Source organism: Penicillium hispanicum (assembly GCF_028827665.1).
Source record: "Penicillium hispanicum strain IBT 35686 chromosome Unknown utg000001l_segment0_segment0, whole genome shotgun sequence".
Lineage (NCBI taxonomy): Eukaryota > Fungi > Ascomycota > Eurotiomycetes > Eurotiales > Aspergillaceae > Penicillium > Penicillium hispanicum.
In genome coordinates, this window is record NW_026623193.1 from 2,956,124 (window position 1) to 2,972,997 (window position 16,874).

The 16,874-nt window shown below is 50.9% G+C and overlaps 5 protein-coding genes across 5 annotated transcripts; 2 read left to right on the forward strand and 3 right to left on the reverse strand.

Annotated features, from left to right (window-relative positions):
* Positions 1 to 21: 21 nt before the first annotated feature.
* Positions 22 to 3,966, reverse strand: N7459_001138 (uncharacterized protein; the record flags this gene model as incomplete). The annotated part of the gene is made up of 2 exons (XM_056940323.1): positions 22 to 345; positions 397 to 3,966. The coding sequence occupies 2 exons, from the start codon at positions 3,964 to 3,966 to the stop codon at positions 22 to 24; spliced, it is 3,894 nt and encodes a 1,297-aa protein (XP_056804603.1).
* Positions 3,967 to 5,369: 1,403 nt separating this feature from the next.
* N7459_001139 (putative SNF2 family helicase/ATPase) lies at positions 5,370 to 8,893 on the reverse strand (the record flags this gene model as incomplete). The annotated part of the gene is made up of 2 exons (XM_056940324.1): positions 5,370 to 5,774; positions 5,834 to 8,893. The coding sequence occupies 2 exons, from the start codon at positions 8,891 to 8,893 to the stop codon at positions 5,370 to 5,372; spliced, it is 3,465 nt and encodes a 1,154-aa protein (XP_056804604.1).
* Positions 8,894 to 9,831: 938 nt separating this feature from the next.
* N7459_001140 (SIR2 family NAD-dependent protein deacylase) lies at positions 9,832 to 10,925 on the reverse strand (the record flags this gene model as incomplete). The annotated part of the gene is made up of 2 exons (XM_056940325.1): positions 9,832 to 10,490; positions 10,574 to 10,925. 2 exons carry the CDS (start codon positions 10,923 to 10,925, stop codon positions 9,832 to 9,834), a joined length of 1,011 nt encoding a protein of 336 aa, XP_056804605.1.
* Positions 10,926 to 12,882: 1,957 nt separating this feature from the next.
* N7459_001141 (uncharacterized protein) lies at positions 12,883 to 14,340 on the forward strand (the record flags this gene model as incomplete). Its single annotated transcript, XM_056940326.1, has 1 exon — positions 12,883 to 14,340. One exon carries the CDS (start codon positions 12,883 to 12,885, stop codon positions 14,338 to 14,340), a length of 1,458 nt encoding a protein of 485 aa, XP_056804606.1.
* A 187-nt stretch (positions 14,341 to 14,527) lies between these two features.
* Positions 14,528 to 16,534, forward strand: N7459_001142 (aminopeptidase P family protein; the record flags this gene model as incomplete). Its single annotated transcript, XM_056940327.1, has 10 exons — positions 14,528 to 14,732; positions 14,798 to 14,962; positions 15,028 to 15,188; positions 15,245 to 15,637; positions 15,688 to 15,731; positions 15,786 to 15,819; positions 15,873 to 16,094; positions 16,150 to 16,268; positions 16,322 to 16,448; positions 16,505 to 16,534. 10 exons carry the CDS (start codon positions 14,528 to 14,530, stop codon positions 16,532 to 16,534), a joined length of 1,500 nt encoding a protein of 499 aa, XP_056804607.1.
* Positions 16,535 to 16,874: the final 340 nt, after the last annotated feature.

Consider the following 16,874-nt stretch of genomic DNA (forward strand, 5'->3'; position numbering starts at 1 on the left):
GGGAGACCCTTCAATTCCGATCTAGTCAGAGCCTTCGCAGCGTGCAAACCAACCACCAATTTCCCACATTCCCGGTTTGTAGAGACAATTATTCCTCATTTGAGTCGATATGACGCCCCCGAGAAGTGCATGGACTCTTTGAAAATCAATAGGTTTCATGATCCAGCCATCGAACCCGCCGTCGACGTAAGTTTGAAGATCCTTTTCAATCAATGACGCTGAGACTGCAAACACTGGTATATGTTTACGATGCGAACCATGCCAAGTGGGCGGCTCGCTTTCTGATGCTTGCAGCTCGTGCTCGCGAATCATCTTTGTGGCACTTAAGCCATCGACGATCGGCATCTATTTAGGATTGTTAGCTCCAGTCCATAAACAGAAAACGTACGGGTGTACCTGAAGATCCATGAGTACCGCATCGAAAGATGAATCCTCTCGGTATGCGGCGGCACATTCTTTCCCATTTCCCGTCATCCGGACTGAGTACCCAAGCTTTTCGAGACGCTTTTTAACGATGGAGCTGTTTATGGGGTCATCCTCGGCTACAAGGACGTGGAGTTTGCTTCCATTGTCTGCTTCCTCGGGCTCGGGTTTTGTTGGTGTCTTTGGTGAGGATACGGGAGAGTGACATTTGGCGACAGTCGCTTCGGCTGCTGATATATTGTTCCCTGGTGTCGTGGAAGGTGGTATGGTAATTTTTCGAGACTCTCCTGTCTTCAAAGCGACATCGACATTCACGGAAGAAGTGTCTTGGGACTCTGAGGTGAATTTAGGCAAATTGTCATCGCCGCAGTGACAGGGTATGCCATCTTTAATTTCGGCTTTTGTTTCAAATTGCTTGCCCTGACCTTGATTGGAATCCAGGGGGTCGGATCCTTCCGCATCTTGTAGTAGGTAGTGCTGTGAAGGTGCATAGGCAGCTGTACGAGTATCGTCTTCCTCGTTTGGCAACGGGAATTTGAGTCGTATCTTGAAACAACTCCCCTTGCCTTCCTCTGACTTGAGACTAAGCTGACCATTCATGTTGCGAACAATCCGAGCAACCAAAGCGAGGCCAAGCCCCAGCACACTTTCTGTCTCCAATGTGGTGGCGTCCGAACTTTTGCCGTAGAATTTAGGGTTCTGCATGTACCCCTTGTTGGAGACCTGTTCGAGTTCGCAGAACAATGTCTCCATAGTCTGTTGTGACATACCGAGGCCAGTGTCGTGGATTGCCACTTCTACAGCAATGTGACCGGGTTCCCATAGATCCGACAGAATACAAGACTGGATCGTGACAGCGCCGGATGAGGTGTGCTGGATAGCATTGCTGATCAGATTGGTGATAACCTGTCGCACGCGCCGCTGGTCCCCGAGAACACACGGCAGGTCTGAATGTTGGACAACCTGGAGATCGACATGTTTTTGTCGCGCCTCCTCCCAGAAGATGTCAGTGGCCTCGCAAAGGGTTTCCGAGAGACTGAAGACTTCGTCTTTGATCAGGTTCTGCCCATTCTCTGCGTTCGTAAGGTCCAACAGATCGTTGATGATGTAGACAAGAGACTTGGAAGCTGAGTGTGACCTCGAAAGGTTCTCGCGCGTCTCTTGATTGAGGGTCCCGTCTAGAGCAATTTCAAGGTAATTGATGATGGCATTCAAAGGTGTGCGAAACTCGTGTGCAGAGTTGGCCAGAAGAAGTCTCATCAGCTGGTTGTTCTGCATGGCAACCTCTTTCTCCTGCCAGATATCTGTGAATGTTCGATATAGCAGTGACAAGATTGATGCTTTCCCGAATTCCGCAGCAGACCACTCGGTCCGGCGATTCAGGCCACTCGGAGAATTCTGCTGATCTGGTACATTTCCAAAACAATCAGGTACTAGATCGATGCCAGGTGGCCCCCGGAAGAAAATGATGAAATCATGACCATCGGCAGATAAGGGTATATAGAGTAACCCAGAAAGGTGGCGGAAGCCGGGGGAGTAATCCAGATCCTCGAAATCGGCGAGGATGTCTGTTGACCATAAAACAGTGTCCAAGGCCTTCGCCCGCAGATATTCAAGTAGGACGAGCACTTCCTGCGAGTCAGTTGGTTTACCTAGAATTTTGGTCTCGCCTAGAATGAATGCGGCGGCGTACTCTGCGCCAAAGAGAGCGAGAAGATCGCCACTTGGAGTTTTGCTGCCTCGCCTTATGGGAGTCTCCTCTGCGGAGGTATCCTGTGCTTGCAATTGGAACGGCAAAGTATAAGAAAGACGCTCAATGTTGCTAGATATGGCCTCGCTCATAAACCAGGAGACTCTTTGGACCAGCGGGTGGAGTCTCAAAGTTTTATCATACGACTGACAAGAGACCAGGCCCCAGAGCTTTCCAAAAACGTAAATGCCAATTGACAAACAAGCATAAATGGGCGACCTTGCGGATGTACTCAAAGGCGATGACGTTGCCGGTAAGTAGCAATGGGACAAATCTAATGACAGCCTGTTGATTGAAGCCCGGTACACCAACTTGGCGACATCTTCTCCGCCGCGATAGGAGAAGGAAACGGTGTTTCGCAGATATTGTTTCTTCATGTGGCCGGGAAATGCTGATTCTTCGAAGTGGAAGCCTTCGTAAGAATCCGGCGCCAGCGACGGGTCCGTGTCATCGGCAATCACGACACCGTTCCGATCACTATCGAAGTGATACATAGTCGCTCGATGGAATCGGGTCAGCTGCTGTAATATTGATATTGCGTGGTGCACTAAGGCTTCCAACGTCTGCGCGCTGGAAAGTTTTCGAAGAATGCGAGGCAGTGCGTTTAATAGCTCTAAGCCCACGGCCTCGTTTTGCTGCCCCAGAGAGCTCGACTGATAGAATGGAACCGCTCGTGTACCAGTCTCCTTTTCTGAGGATCTGGAGAATGACTCGGTTTTCGAGTGCTCTTCGATGGTATGACCGCTGCCTGCATCTGGACTGTCCGCCGAATCGGCCGGTTCCAGCTCACAGATGATATAGTCTTTATACATTTTGCTGGTATGCATGGTGCACCAGAAAGATTTCGTCTTCCCTTCTGATGTCAATAAAAGCAGAGAAAAAACCTCCGGACCAACCAGTTCAACTTCGTACTCATCATCCACGACAAATTCTGCATGTGATAGAAACGCGTTCTTTGCTGTGTCAGGCAGGATTTTGCAGATAGATTGCAATTCAAAAAGCTCATCAGGGGTATGACCCAGAAGTTCTGGTGAGTTGCTGCTTGCCACTTGAACAATCAAATTCCCGCCAGACTCGCAGACAACGAGCAATGCTCCAGAGGACTGGATTTCGATGTCCCTTTCATTGTCGCGAGAAAACTGTACCCCTTCCGTCGGACTGCCGGTGGAAAGCACTGCTCCGCCCTCTTCTATCATTTGCTGTAGCTGCTCGGAAATACTGAGTAGCTCCCAAGATTCGTTTAGTGAAGACAGCGGGTGATCACTGGAGGCAACGGGATGTTTGAGAGTCGGTACTCCTGAAAGGGATGGCGATACGCTGACAGTTTTCTGATTTCGCTGATGCATGCGCGAAAGGTGATCTGGTCTTCTCGTTAAAGTCGACTGTCGCTCATTGACGTTTGGCATCTGCGATCTCGCTGAATTGGCTGTTTTGGTCTCGTCTAACAGTCGCACGGTATCTGAAAATGGGGAGATAGGACTCTCTAATTTGTCCAGCGAGGGTGTCTGAAGAGCCGATGATGAGGTCGAGTCGAAGGACATCACCGAGCGCACGGGGAATACCCTTTCCGTCGTGTCATTGCTGAGCTGGGGTAGCTTCAGCTTTGGGGAGGCCAGCTCCGTGACTGTGGAAAGATCATTCTTTGCATCGGAAATAATGCACATGGTCGTCTTCGGAATGGACAACGTTTGTGCGAGGGGTTTCCGGTCATCAGTGGGCTTCTCTTCGTCTTCGTGGCCATTGCAAATGACTTTCCAGTCGGCGTAGTCGCTAAGCTCAGAAGGAGAATTCATTTCCATGCAAAAGGGACTTGCCTCAACGCCGGAGGTATGACTATAGATAGTACATCCTGGTCAGGTCAAGCTGTCAGTCATTCCGTTGATGAGATTGTCAGTTGGGAAGAGATGCCTCGTTCACGCCATTCAGAAAGCAAGAGGAAGCTCACCGTGGAAGCCCTGGTTGGTCGGACACCACATCTAGAGCCCAAGCTCGTAGATGGCCAGCCAAAAATCATTAGAGAGGAGAGAAACACAAGGTGCGTGGCGCGGGGGTGAAAAAGAAGAAAACCCGAAGGACTGGAGATAAGGGTGGAAGCCACCCTTTCCCCGGAGTACGACCTGTCGCCTCCGGCTACCAAACACTCTCGGTTCCTCATTTCTTCTCCGGCCACGTTGACCTATCCCTGAAATTTCCCGTCAACGGGGTGAAGTGTCCACAGCACATGTGTTTCCGGTTCCCTCGTCCGGTTCGCCAGGGACTACCACCAGAAATGCCCTCACATGCCCTCACTATCCGCGAGCCAACGGCCAAGTGCCATGGATTTGTCTCAGAGGGAAAGGGAAGATGCAGAGCCAGCCGTCCTAGCCTCAGACTATCACACTCCTGGGGCGAGAGTGTGGGGAGCATCTGCGCCTGCAGAAGATTGGCCTGGCTCTAGATTCTCTCGACGGGATCCACCGTGGTCTTTTGCTGGTCCAGACAACGATCATATAGTGTCGACCCGTGGTTCTCGAGCGGAAAGTCTGGGTGTCAATTTCGCGCCGGTGAAGTTTCTAATGCTTGGCTTCTTGTGCCTGAGCATAGGGATTGACCATTTCCAAGCTGGTTCATTCATCGCTTCGATCATGATAGAGCTCGGTGGGTAAATGAAGATCGTAGACGCGATGCCAAATGGCAAGCAAAAGAGTTGCACTTGTATGTGCAGCACGGCAACATCGGTAGATCAGGCAATCCCAGGCCAATTCGCGCGTTCCTCTGTCGGAGCAGCATTCCGGCCTGTCGTTCAGATCGCCATCGACTGAAGGTTGCCGCCTCGCATCTCACTCGCGGGCATGTTCTCCGGGCTCACGAACCACATTTGTTGAACCGTGTCCGATCTGACTCTCATCCTCGGGTCATTGCCTCCTGCAATCGCCATCGAACAAGATACGGTCTTTGGAGGATGATTCATGCTGGCTACAGGGTCAAAACCGAGTATGTATGTTCCCAAGTAGATTGGACTCAGAAGAATAATCAAGAACTCGTGTCTCGTAAACGCCCACGGCAAATAACCATCAACAAAAACCATCCCTTCCGACATGACCAATATCCTCTAGACGCGACCCATCTTCCGTGCCTCAGGAAATGCAACCAAACACCTAAGTAACCTCCCAATGCTCACCCCATGGGGGATCAACCCATAATCATATCGCACCATTTACCATCTTCGACCATAGACTGAGTCTTCGGGCGTTGATCGATTTGACGGGTTCCGGCGATCCCGTTGACGAAAGTCAGATCGTCCCGAGGACTGAGACGACGGAGCAGAATGAGCGTCTTCGGCTGAGCTCAGGAGTCGAGTTGGCTGTTTGAAGTCAAGAGTACCCTGCTTGTCCTGGAATCGAGACTCGGCATCGCGGCCGAACAGTGCCATCATGTCACGCATGGTCAGCTTGCCAGCGGCAGTCTTTCCCTCAATCGTCATGTTGGCTAGTTCTCGTTTACGATCCTGGAGATCGACAATACGCTCCTCTACAGTGCCCTTGATAATGAGCTTGTAGATCTTGACGTCGATGGTCTGGTTGAGACGGTGGACACGATCGATGGCCTGCTCTTCCACAAACTGGATTGCGAAGGAGTCAGAATCTTGGAAACGGGAATTGGGAGATTTAGGCAACTTACAGGGTTCCAGAATGGTTCAAGAATCACGACACGACTGGCAGCAGTCAAATTAAGACCCAGCGCGCCAGCACGCAGACTGCAAAGCAGGACTCGAGTGCCACTGTTGTTTCTGAGCTTGTTGAGACTGGCCTCTCGGTGATCATTTCTCATTCCGCCATCGTACCGCGCAAAGCCGATATTGGCTCGGTTCAAGAATGGCTCAATCTTGTCAAGCATTGAAGTGAAGACAGAAAACACAATAAACTTGTAGTCTGCCGACTCTTTGTGGAGGATCTTCATCAGATGGCGGATCTTAGTCGAAGGAAGCTCTCCATTTTCGCCACTGACGGGGTTGTCGTAGATATCCTCCTCTGAGTCGGAAACCTCTTCGGAGTCACTCAAAACGATGTGCCGGCTTTTCTTCCCGGAGGGTGAGTCGATCTCAGCCTCATCACTGTCGGAGTCATCAGACCCAAGCCACTCGCCACCACCCTCGGCATCCTCATCATCTGATCCACCGGCCTTGCCAAGGCTAGGCATAGTGCGTTGATCTTCAGGAACGAGCCACTCAGCCTCGTCTTCATCTTCATCATCACTGTCCAGAATAACTCGTCGATTCTTGCGAGAGCGAGGGGGGTGGGCGTCGGGGCTGGGAGCTGCGGTTGCTTTATGGTGTTTCTGAGCCTTCTTCGACTTGTGCTTCTTTGTATTCTCCTTGATCATGAAATTCGTGTTCAAGTCGGCCTCACACTCGTTACAACGGCTAGCACCACTTTTAGCCTCCGCCTGGCTGAGGTCCGTTTGGCACACGTCGCATTTCTTCGTCACAACGCTCAATGCCCCAAAAAGATCGGCCACATTATCGAGGTCGTCTTGCTTCGTCTCTGTCGACTGGCTCCCGGAATTGCCGTTCTGCAAAAGGACATCCTTATCCACAGCCAGGTCACTCTTGACCAATTCGGGATGGTTGCAAGATTGACGAAGACGCAAGAGTAGAACCAAAGCACCGGCGTAGTCCAACTTGGAGCCACCCATCATCTGCTCGAGACGGTTTTCGGTCCGCTGCTCCAGACGCTTGTAGAAGTTCATTTCCCCCTCCATAAACTCAGCATCCACCTTGATGACCTCACGTTTGGTGATCTGGAAACCATTGGATGACTTCTTGGACCCCCCGTCAGGCCCGGGACGGGAATTGATGTTGTCGTTTAGCTTCAGTACATCCTTCGTACGACGCTTCATGAAAGCCTTCAAGTAGACCTGTAGCCGTTGAATCGCCAAACCACCTCGTCCATTGGCCAGTGGTCTGCTGATCTGATCGCGCCATGCAGCCAAATCATCGAATGGTTTGATTCGGAGGAATTTGATCAAACTCTGCAGCTCGTCGAGATTGTTTTGTAATGGAGTTCCTGTCAAACACCAGCGATACTGAGCATCCAGCGTACAGGCAGCTTGTGTGGCCTTGGCATTTCGATTTTTGATGGTGTGCGCCTCGTCCAGGATGATACGGTACCAGTAGACTGCGAATATGCCTGACTTCTTGGCCTTATCTGAGGTCGCTGTCCCGGATTCTGAAGTCAAGGTGCCATAAGTAGTGATCACCACATCATAGTCATCCAGTGACTTGGCGGTTTTTGCGCGGTTGGCCCCGTGGTACAGGCAGACACGAAGTTTGTGCGTCTTCTCGATTTTGTCAAGAATTTCAGACTCCCATTGCTTGATGAGGGCAAGCGGCGCAACAACCAGTGTGCTCTTGCTGAGACGATTAGGCGGCGGCGCATCTGCATTTTCTTCTGCTTTTGAGGTGTCGGTTTTCTCGCTGTGTTCGTTTTCGGACTTGCGATTGCGGAGAATTAGAGATATGGCTTGCACGGTCTTGCCCAGGCCCATGTCATCGGCAAGAATTCCACCCTTGGGCAGGATCCCCTTTGTGATGCGGCGACCGGTCTCTTTGTCGCACATCCACCGGACACCGTCAACCTGATGCGGCAGAAGCGTAACTTTGAGTCCTTCGATAGTTCCGTCGTCGTCGTCTGCTTCATCTTCAACCTCTTCCTCTTCCTCTTCCACTTCTTCTTCGTCTGCTTCGGCCTCGGCATCATCTTGGTCTGTACCTTCGTCCGTCTCATTGTCCTTATCTGCCGTATTTTCGAGTGGTCCAGCTTTGTTCATGCTGGGTTCTTCGGATGGCTCTCTTTCGGCTGAATTCTTGTCATTGACAGTGACACCTTCGAGTTGGGCCGCTAGATCATCCAGATCATCGCTTTCAGTCTTCTTTTCTGTTCTAGCGTCCTCGGGCTTATCAGAATTCTGAGACTGCTTCTTCTTGTTCTTGCTCTTGCTCTTGCTCTTCTTCTTGCCTTTGGGTTTCACATTCGACTTCTGTTCTTCATCCTCTTCATCTTCAAATGCGCCCTCGAGTAAAGCCTTGATATTCTCATTCGCCTTGGCCGAGTCAACGTATCCGTGCACGTCCATGGAACCAAAACTCGCCGCTTGGGTGTTGCGTTGAGGAGATGAACGACTTTCGTCTTTTGTGAAATCAATGAAAGCCTGGAGATTCTTCGATGCGTTCGAGGGTGCTGATGGTTTTGCAGTAAACAGCTGGCGAGGAGCTCGGGGAGTGGACCAGGTCACATTCTCCGGGCGTTTTATTGGAGTCGCGCCCGGGGGAAGTGCAGATCGGTGTTCATTGTATGCGGACGGCCTCACGGGCTTGAAGGGGTCGAAAGGTTGACGGCTCGCTGATGGCGCAACTGTCGGAGCACTTGGTCCCGCCGGAGGTCGGTAGCTTTGCGGAGCTCCATGCTGGCGAGAAGGGTGCGGGTACTGGGGTCGATGGCTCTGCGGGGCTCCCTGTTGATGGCCAGGTTGCAAATGCTGCGGCCGGTTGGCAGCGCGGTGATGCTCCGGTCGAGCCTGGTTGGGCTTGGGGATATTGAAGAGGTGGTTGGATCTGTACTGAGGCGGGCCAATTGGGGAGGGTTTGCCAAATTCTGGTTGTTGAGAAATCGAGGGTCGAGGCTGTTCATTTAGACGCCCCGGAGTGAGGGGCTCTTTCGGAGCATTGCTCTCCCTGGCCATGGTTGCTGCTTGGGATGTTGGTCAAATCTTTCAGGCGAAGCACTGTGATTCCGAAGGGTGGCAGTCCCTCGTGGCCACAATGAATAGAATTAGTTGAAAAGGTGTGAGTGGTTCTCTCTTTTCTGGGATTTCGATCACGTCGTGTGGGAAAAAGTGGCTAATGACGGCGTCAAGATGTTAGCTTTGCATGAAATCAATGACTTTCGATCTCTTCGCAGGTGGCAGAGTTCGCAGTCTCGGTCGTTATGGTCACTTGGGGCAAGAAAATAAACGGCACAGGGGCATTCAATAACTTCAGCTCACCTCAGATCAACACATCCCGATCGAAAGTGCTGAGAGCGGGGGAAGTTGAGGAAGAAACACGGATCGCCGTTATCGATATCGATTTGTTTTGGCGGCGGCGGGCGGATTCCCCAGCAACGCCGGCGCCTCAGGCTACACTTCACTTATTTACCGACTCTTGACGCGTTCTGTAGCCGACGGCTTCGCTAGGTACGCGACGCATGTTTTTACTCATAGGATCTCCGTTCCATATTTACCGTGTATTTGATTTATTTAGGAAGTCATTTGCCTAGTAAACCGGAACCAGATATTGACCATTCCGCCTACATACTGAATAATTGAAATATGTATCTGTTACGACTCAGTGCCCGGGCGCACTTAGCCAACAGGCCAAAAGACCAAATATGCTAGAACTCTATGTTCTAGCATGCCCAGGACCGATATAAGTAGCGCGCATCGTTAGGCTTAGGTGAACCACGCCTAAGTCCTAACAGTATCCAGCCGTCAGCCTGGGAACATCCATGGATGTCTCGCGTGAGCAAGAACGACAACAAAAAAAGAAGAAACAGAAGTCATCGCAATATCCCGTCAAGCTTCAGGAAATGAGGTGTTCCATAACACAATTTAATTTACCCGAGGGAAGAACCGTCTCAATATCAAATCTCCCCAATGACACTCTTCAAGATCTCCGGGACAATAACACCAGCATCACCCTGGAAAAACCAGTCCCCTGCTTCCAGCCCACTTTGACGGTTTCGATGTGGAATATCACTCGGATCCATGTTGATCACTGCGACTCGAGCACCACGATCACGAGCCGTGTCGACATATCCCGCAGCAGGGTACACGCTGGAGCTCGTACCAATCACCAGGATGAGATCAACGGGCGCAGCCTCAATCCACTTGTCAACCGCCTTAATGGTATCTGATGGAAGGGGCTCACCGAACCAGACCACGCCGGGCCGCAGCAGACCATTGCATTTGGGACAGTGGGGTAGATCATCAGGAGTAAGCTGCGGGATCGGGTTGCTCGCATCCGAGATATCAACTTCGTTCCCCTTCTCGAGCCTCTGCGCTGTATAGCTCTGTCCTAATGCTTGCTGTAACGATCTGGATGCCGCCTCACCAGTCTTGTTTGTCGCGGAGGGGGATGGGTCGAACACTTTCTGTGGGATGTCTAGGGCAGGTACGATAGGATCGGTAAAGTCATTCTTTCGGATATAGTCGCAATAGAAAGACGTGCATTTGATGTCAAAAAGATTGCCATGAAGCAAATACAACTGCCCAATTGGGTGCATTGCTCGCTGAGATAGACCTAAACATGACGATCTTAGCATGCCGTACTCCCCGCAGCGAAAACAATAGTTGGGTCAAATAGTAAAGACACCGGATATATACCGTCGACGTTCTGAGATAACGTGATGAAGTCCTTGTTATTCCGCGAGAGCTCTGCTAAAGCGTAATGTGCTCTGTTTGGCTCTGCCTGGAGAGCCATGTGGCGGCGATAACTGTAGAACTGCCAGACTAGCCCCGGATTATTATCAAAAGCCTCTGGAGTTGCCAGAGAAGTAGCATCATATGAGCGCCAGAGCCCTCCAGTGCCTCGGAAAGTGGGCAGGCCTGAGGATGCGGAGATGCCGGCTCCCAGAAGGGCAAGGATACGCCGGCAACCCTTCAAGTACTCAGAAAACGACTGAAGGTCCGCAGGAGGGATCCCCGCAAGGGTGGTCTGCTTGAATGCTGAAGCCATGGTGCCCAAGGGAATGGAGTTATCGATGAAAGATGAGGCACCGGCGCCTTTACTTCCAAGCTAAAGTTCTTGCTGGAGGGACGTGGGGCTGTGGGGGTAGAGAGCGCCGATCAACGAGCCGCGCCTTGGCAGCCTTGCGCAGTGGCCTGACTCTTTGCTCCTGATGTATTTCTCACGACTCACGGCTGTCAATATCATCCCTTCATCGTGATTCCATCCAAGCCTATGTTCCACACCCTAGCCACCGAGAGAAAGAAGTATCCCCCCCCCCCCCCCCAACATCAATCGCGGAGCTAGACCAACCCGCGCTGTACAAGCCCGACGTTGGAGTGATGTACGCGCGAGATTTCCCCAAACCTCTACCTGAAGAGAGGCCTCGATCTCTCACTCCATCCCCCAGCAATGGAATAACTGGGACGAAGCCTCAAACTAGCGGCTGGTTCAAGCTTCCTACATTCCAGTCAAAACATATCATCCAAAGCACGTCTGCGCAGCAACAGTCCCCACTGTTTCGACTACCTCTAGAGCTGCGGCTCCTGATATGGGTGCTTTTTCTCTGCGAACGTCAGATCCACATAGTCCGAGTCAACCGGCATGGCTCAAAGAGCCGGCGAGGACGACTAGTAGGCATCAAGTGTGGACAGGAGCTGGCGTCGGGAAGGGACAGTACCGGGTCCTTTTGTTGCCATCGATGCTGGGGAATGTGCCCGACTAGAAGTGAAGGATGTGTCAAGGGAATTCCTGTTGAACCGCGCTGGTATCGAGGTCAGAGGCCATTCTCTGATGCCGAAGAAGTCAATTTTGTGGCTTTGCTCCGGACGTGTCGCTTAATGTGAGTATCAGTCGGATTAACCCCGTGAGCACCTTACTCGCCATGGCTCTCTGCTGACCGCTGCTTAGATACTTAGAAGCGGTCAATCTGATTTATGAAAGAAATACGTTTTCCTTTGATCATGTTGATAGTATACTTGGCCTATCAAGGACTATCTTGCCGAAACGCCTGAATTTGATACGCTCCGTGCGATTTAGGTGGCACTTCCCTAGCAAGCTCTATCAGAAGAGGAGGGATCATGCACCCGGCGATCCTGCCAGCCATGACGCATGGGCTTCAGCCTGTCGGGTTCTTGCTGGCCCGTCGAATCTAGAGGAACTGATTATCCATCTTCATCCGCGGAGGATCATCATGGCCGATGAAACGATGGAGTTACTTACTCCATTGCTTTGTATTGAGCGACCCAAGAACTTCGTAGTATATCGGCGTGCCTTCTAATATATCAATCCGAGAGGAGACGTGCCCATCTTCCCCAACCAGGCTTATAAGCTTATTGCAGGCAACGAAGGGGATTGTGACGAATGGGGTCTTCAATGTCCATGAGCTAGACAGAACAGAATGTTTTTCATTTATACACGTAGGATTCCACCTCAATCAGACATGGAAAGAAGAATAAGAGTGAACTCGAAGTGCCCTATAGATATAACATATGCACTACCTCTATATGGAGGATCTCTTCTGTCGGGTCGCGTCTTTCCTACCTAAGCTTCCGCGGCCTTGGGCGCTCAGGTCAGGTCCATTGAGTGAATGTCAGTCCAGGCACAGACTCAGTGAGTGAGACTCGATAAAATAAGTGTGTCTGTTCCAAAGTGCACTGGACCTGTTTGGATCCAATACATACAAAAGACACTATATAAGGGATAGGAGGACTGGTGAGGTCCGAAGCACTGAGGCCCGACCCCGCCAGTCCTCGGCGTACGTAAGCCATGTGCCAATCTCCAGCTCTTCAGGGATGGCTTGGAATCTTCAAGGTTGACATCTCCCGACAGAAACAGACATCCTAATGACCTTCCGGGATAACAAGACCCCCATCCCCTGCTTCTTCCGACGGCCCTTTTCCCAAGCATAAAGAACATCCTTGTATCTCACTGGATTTCCTGCGAGCCGATTGAACAAGAGGCAGATATGCAGATTGGAATGTGCCCTGACGATTTGGCCTGGGAACAAGCCGAGGAAACGTCTGACAAATGGCTTGCGCAATTCCTCGAACTTGACGTCTTGAGACCGATCGCAGACTTTATCCTCAGTCACAACAGAGGCGTTGCTACCGAGTTTGCCATACTCAGAAAGGGCTCTTATAACATCTCCTTGCGGTTAAAGTACCGAAATGGTGCTACCGTGATCCGGTTGTCACAGCCTGGTGCTGTTCTTATTCCTGAGGAGAAAGTCGTGAATGAGGTTGCTATGATGCGATTTCTCACGGACCAGACATCGATACCTATTCCTTTCGTTCTTTGCTCAGGCACAAAAAAGCAAAGTCCCCTCGAACTCAGCCCATTTATAATCATGGATTATATCGAACATGAATCAAAAATGTACGATGCTCTCAATATACCCGGCTGTCCGAAAGAGGAACGTGGTATTTTGGATCCGGATATCGACGAAGACAGGCTTGAATTATTATATGGACAGCTAGCGGGAGTTCTGCTTCAGCTCTATATACCCTCCTTGCCTCTCATAGGATCTCTCACCCAGATCGATGACTTTACTTGGGAAGTAGCCCGCCGGCCTTTGTCAATGAACATGAATGAACTTGTTCGACTAGGAGGTTTGCCACGGTCAAAACTACCTAGTCTATCTACCACGTTCAACACCTCCTCGTCATATATTGAAGCACTCGCGGAACTCAATATCGAGCATTTGGTCCATCAAAGAAACGACTCCGTTGAGTCTGCGGATGACTGTCGGCGAAAATTCGTGGCTCGGCAGCTTTTCCGTAAGCTCGCCAGGGACAAAAGACTCACCAACCCATTACTCGAGAAGGGGCCTTTTAAAATCTGGTGTGATGATTTACGGCCGGCCAATGTGCTACTCAATGAGAATATGCAAATTGCTGGCGTGGTAGATTGGGAGTTCACATACGCAGCCCCTGCTGAATTCTCCCATGCGCCGCCTTGGTGGCTGCTCATTGAAAAGCCTGAGCTCTGGCCAAAGGGTATCGAGGACTGGACAAGAGTATTTGATTATCGTCTGAAGACGTTCCTCAAGGCGCTGAGGGTTTCTGAAGATACTGCAATTCAACATGGTCGATTGGGAGAAGACCAGCGACTCTCCAAACCTATGCATGAGAGCTGGGAGAGTGGGGATTTTTGGATAATGTATGCAGCGTTGCACAGCTTTGCCTTTGATGGAATCTACTGGCACAAGATCGACCCACGATTTTTTGGACCTGCCGAGAGCCCCGAACAAGCGTGGAAAGAGAGACTCGAGCTGTTGGAGGAGAAGGAGAAGGACGAGATGGAAACACTGGTGGCTCGAAAAATGAAAGAGATGGATACCAGGATTCTGGCGTGGGACCCGGATGAGTATACCATGGCTTTCCATCAGCAATTGAAGAGCCGGGAGGGACAGGCAAATCAATGAGATCAATCTGAAGAGTGGCAGAGGGAATCCGATTTGTAGGTAGCTATATGTATAGCAAGGCATACTTTGGGGCCGAGTCGATAGAAACCCGCGGTGATTGGCCCACACCGCCCGCAACCTCGCGATCAACCAAGAGCGCCAGTTATCAATCACGGTTGCGCTCGGTGATTTTGACCACCATTCCAGCATGGCGACGTGCAGAACGCTCGTCCGACAATGCGCTCTGCAGATGCGCACTTCACCTCGCCTTGTCATTCATCCGTCTCCGCAATGCCTTGTTCGCAACCGAATCTCTCTTCGGAGGTCGTACGCTAGCTCCGTCGCCGCCGCGGAGTTCAAGTTCGGCCAGCCGCTGCACGAAACACATCCTCACCTCCTCAGCCCAGGCGAGCGTATGTGGAAAAGACAATATGTGTGTTGGACAACGGATTTAGTTATACTGACGTCTTATGACTAGTTACCCCCGGAATCACTGCGCTAGAATATGCCCACCGTCGATCGCGACTTGCCAACAAGCTTCCCAAGGGTGCCGTCGCCGTGCTAGCCGCTTCCGAGGTCAAATATCGTGCTCCAGGGATCTTCAACGAGTACCGTCAAGACTCGAATTTCTTTTATTTGACAGGTACGTCACCGTGTTGCAGAAATGCCGTGGATCTTGACTGATTCTTTCTTTTCTTGAACGAACAGGATTCAACGAACCGAATGCGTTGGCTGTCATTGCGAACGATGGCTCTGGTGATAACCACGTCTTTCATCTTTATGTCCGCGAGAAGGATCCCAGAGCCGAACTCTGGGATGGGGCCCGGTCTGGCACTCAAGCTGCCTTGGACGTCTTCAACGCGGATGAAGTATGTGAAACTTGCTCCGAGATAAACGAAACACAACCTGACTGATTGACTCTCAGACTGGCAACATCGAACGCATCGGAGATATTCTACCCAGTATCATTACCGGAGCCTCGGAGATTTATTCAGATATCCCCGCTTTTGACGGAGGGAGATCATCGCTGCATCGATATCTCTATGGACCGACCGTTGCGTCAGAGAAGCTGAAGAAGCTTGTTGATTACCGCCAGGTTAAACCGTTGAAGCCATTGCTCAATGAGATGCGAGCTTTTAAGAGCGAGAACGAGGTAGTACATTTGCGTCGGCTGGGACAGGCCTCCGGCAGAGCCTTTACCGAGTCGATGCGGAAGACCTTTAGCATGGAAAAAGATCTCTGCTCCTTTCTGGAGTATCAGTTCAAAATGAACGGTGCCGATACCAGCGCTTTTGTGCCTGTTGTAGCAGGTGGCCAGGTAAGCCATGAGTCTTGTTCTTTGGACATGATAGAAACTGACCAGAACAGAATGCCTTGAGCATTCATTATACTCGGAACGATGATGCTCTGAAGTGAGTGTAAACCTTTGAGAGTTACCGGGTGCCTAGACTTATGATCCTGAACAGAGACGGTGACCTAGTCCTTGTGGATGGCGGGGGTGTAAGTCTTTCTGCGTCTTGAAAGGGCTCGGTTCAAAGCTGACTGAGTTCCAGGAGCTTGGAGGTTATATATCCGATATCACTAGGACTTGGCCAGTCAACGGCAAATTCTCAGGGCCTCAACGAGACCTATACAGCGCCGTCCTCAATGTGCACCGGACTTGTCTCTCTCTCTGCCGCGAGAGCTCAAAGCTCTCCCTGGACAAATTGCACGGGATCGCTGAGAACAGTTTGAAGGATCAACTCAAACAGCTAGGCTTTGACCTCTCTGGAAGTGTACGAATTGTAGCTGAATCTGGCTGTGTCGCGTGTTATAGCTAACTCCAATCAGGCTATGAATGTCCTTTTCCCCCATCATCTTGGCCACTACATCGGCCTTGACGTTCATGACTGCCCTGGATACTCGAGAGGACATGAGCTGAAGGCAGGCCAATGTATCACTATTGAACCGTGCGCATCTTATACCCCACCCTCTCGTCCCACCATAAGCTGATCGAGTTTAGTGGTATCTACGTTCCCGATGATGATCGCTGGCCGGCACACTTCCGTGGTATTGGAATTCGCATCGAAGACAGTGTATGCGTAGGAGATGAACATCCGATCGTCTTGACCCCCGAGGCTGTCAAGGAGGTAAGTTGAATGCGAGGTGTTATTGCCGTATGCGTGATGCTGATTGCTTTATCTAGGTTGAGGATATCGAGGCTTTGCGTAATTGAACAGCCCTGCAGATGTATACTAAATGTCAAATACCCTCACAATTCTATGTACAATACACTTGATTTTATATCAAAATCTTTGCACCGTTGTGGATAGCGTGTTTTCATGGGGTCTGGGACTTGTTTAGTGGCCGATTCATGGTGGCTGGCCTGGACATCGTAACTCCCTTTGCATATCTCGAGAGAAATTTTACCCCCAGAATCGAATTCTCTGAATTTAAAGTGAGCAATTTCAATCAAGAAGGAGAAAAGGACGCCCATCTGGCACGTCGCGCCCATCGGAGGAATGTACTGTTGATGTTCATGCTTCGCGCGACGCCGTTGGTTGTCCGGCGCACGC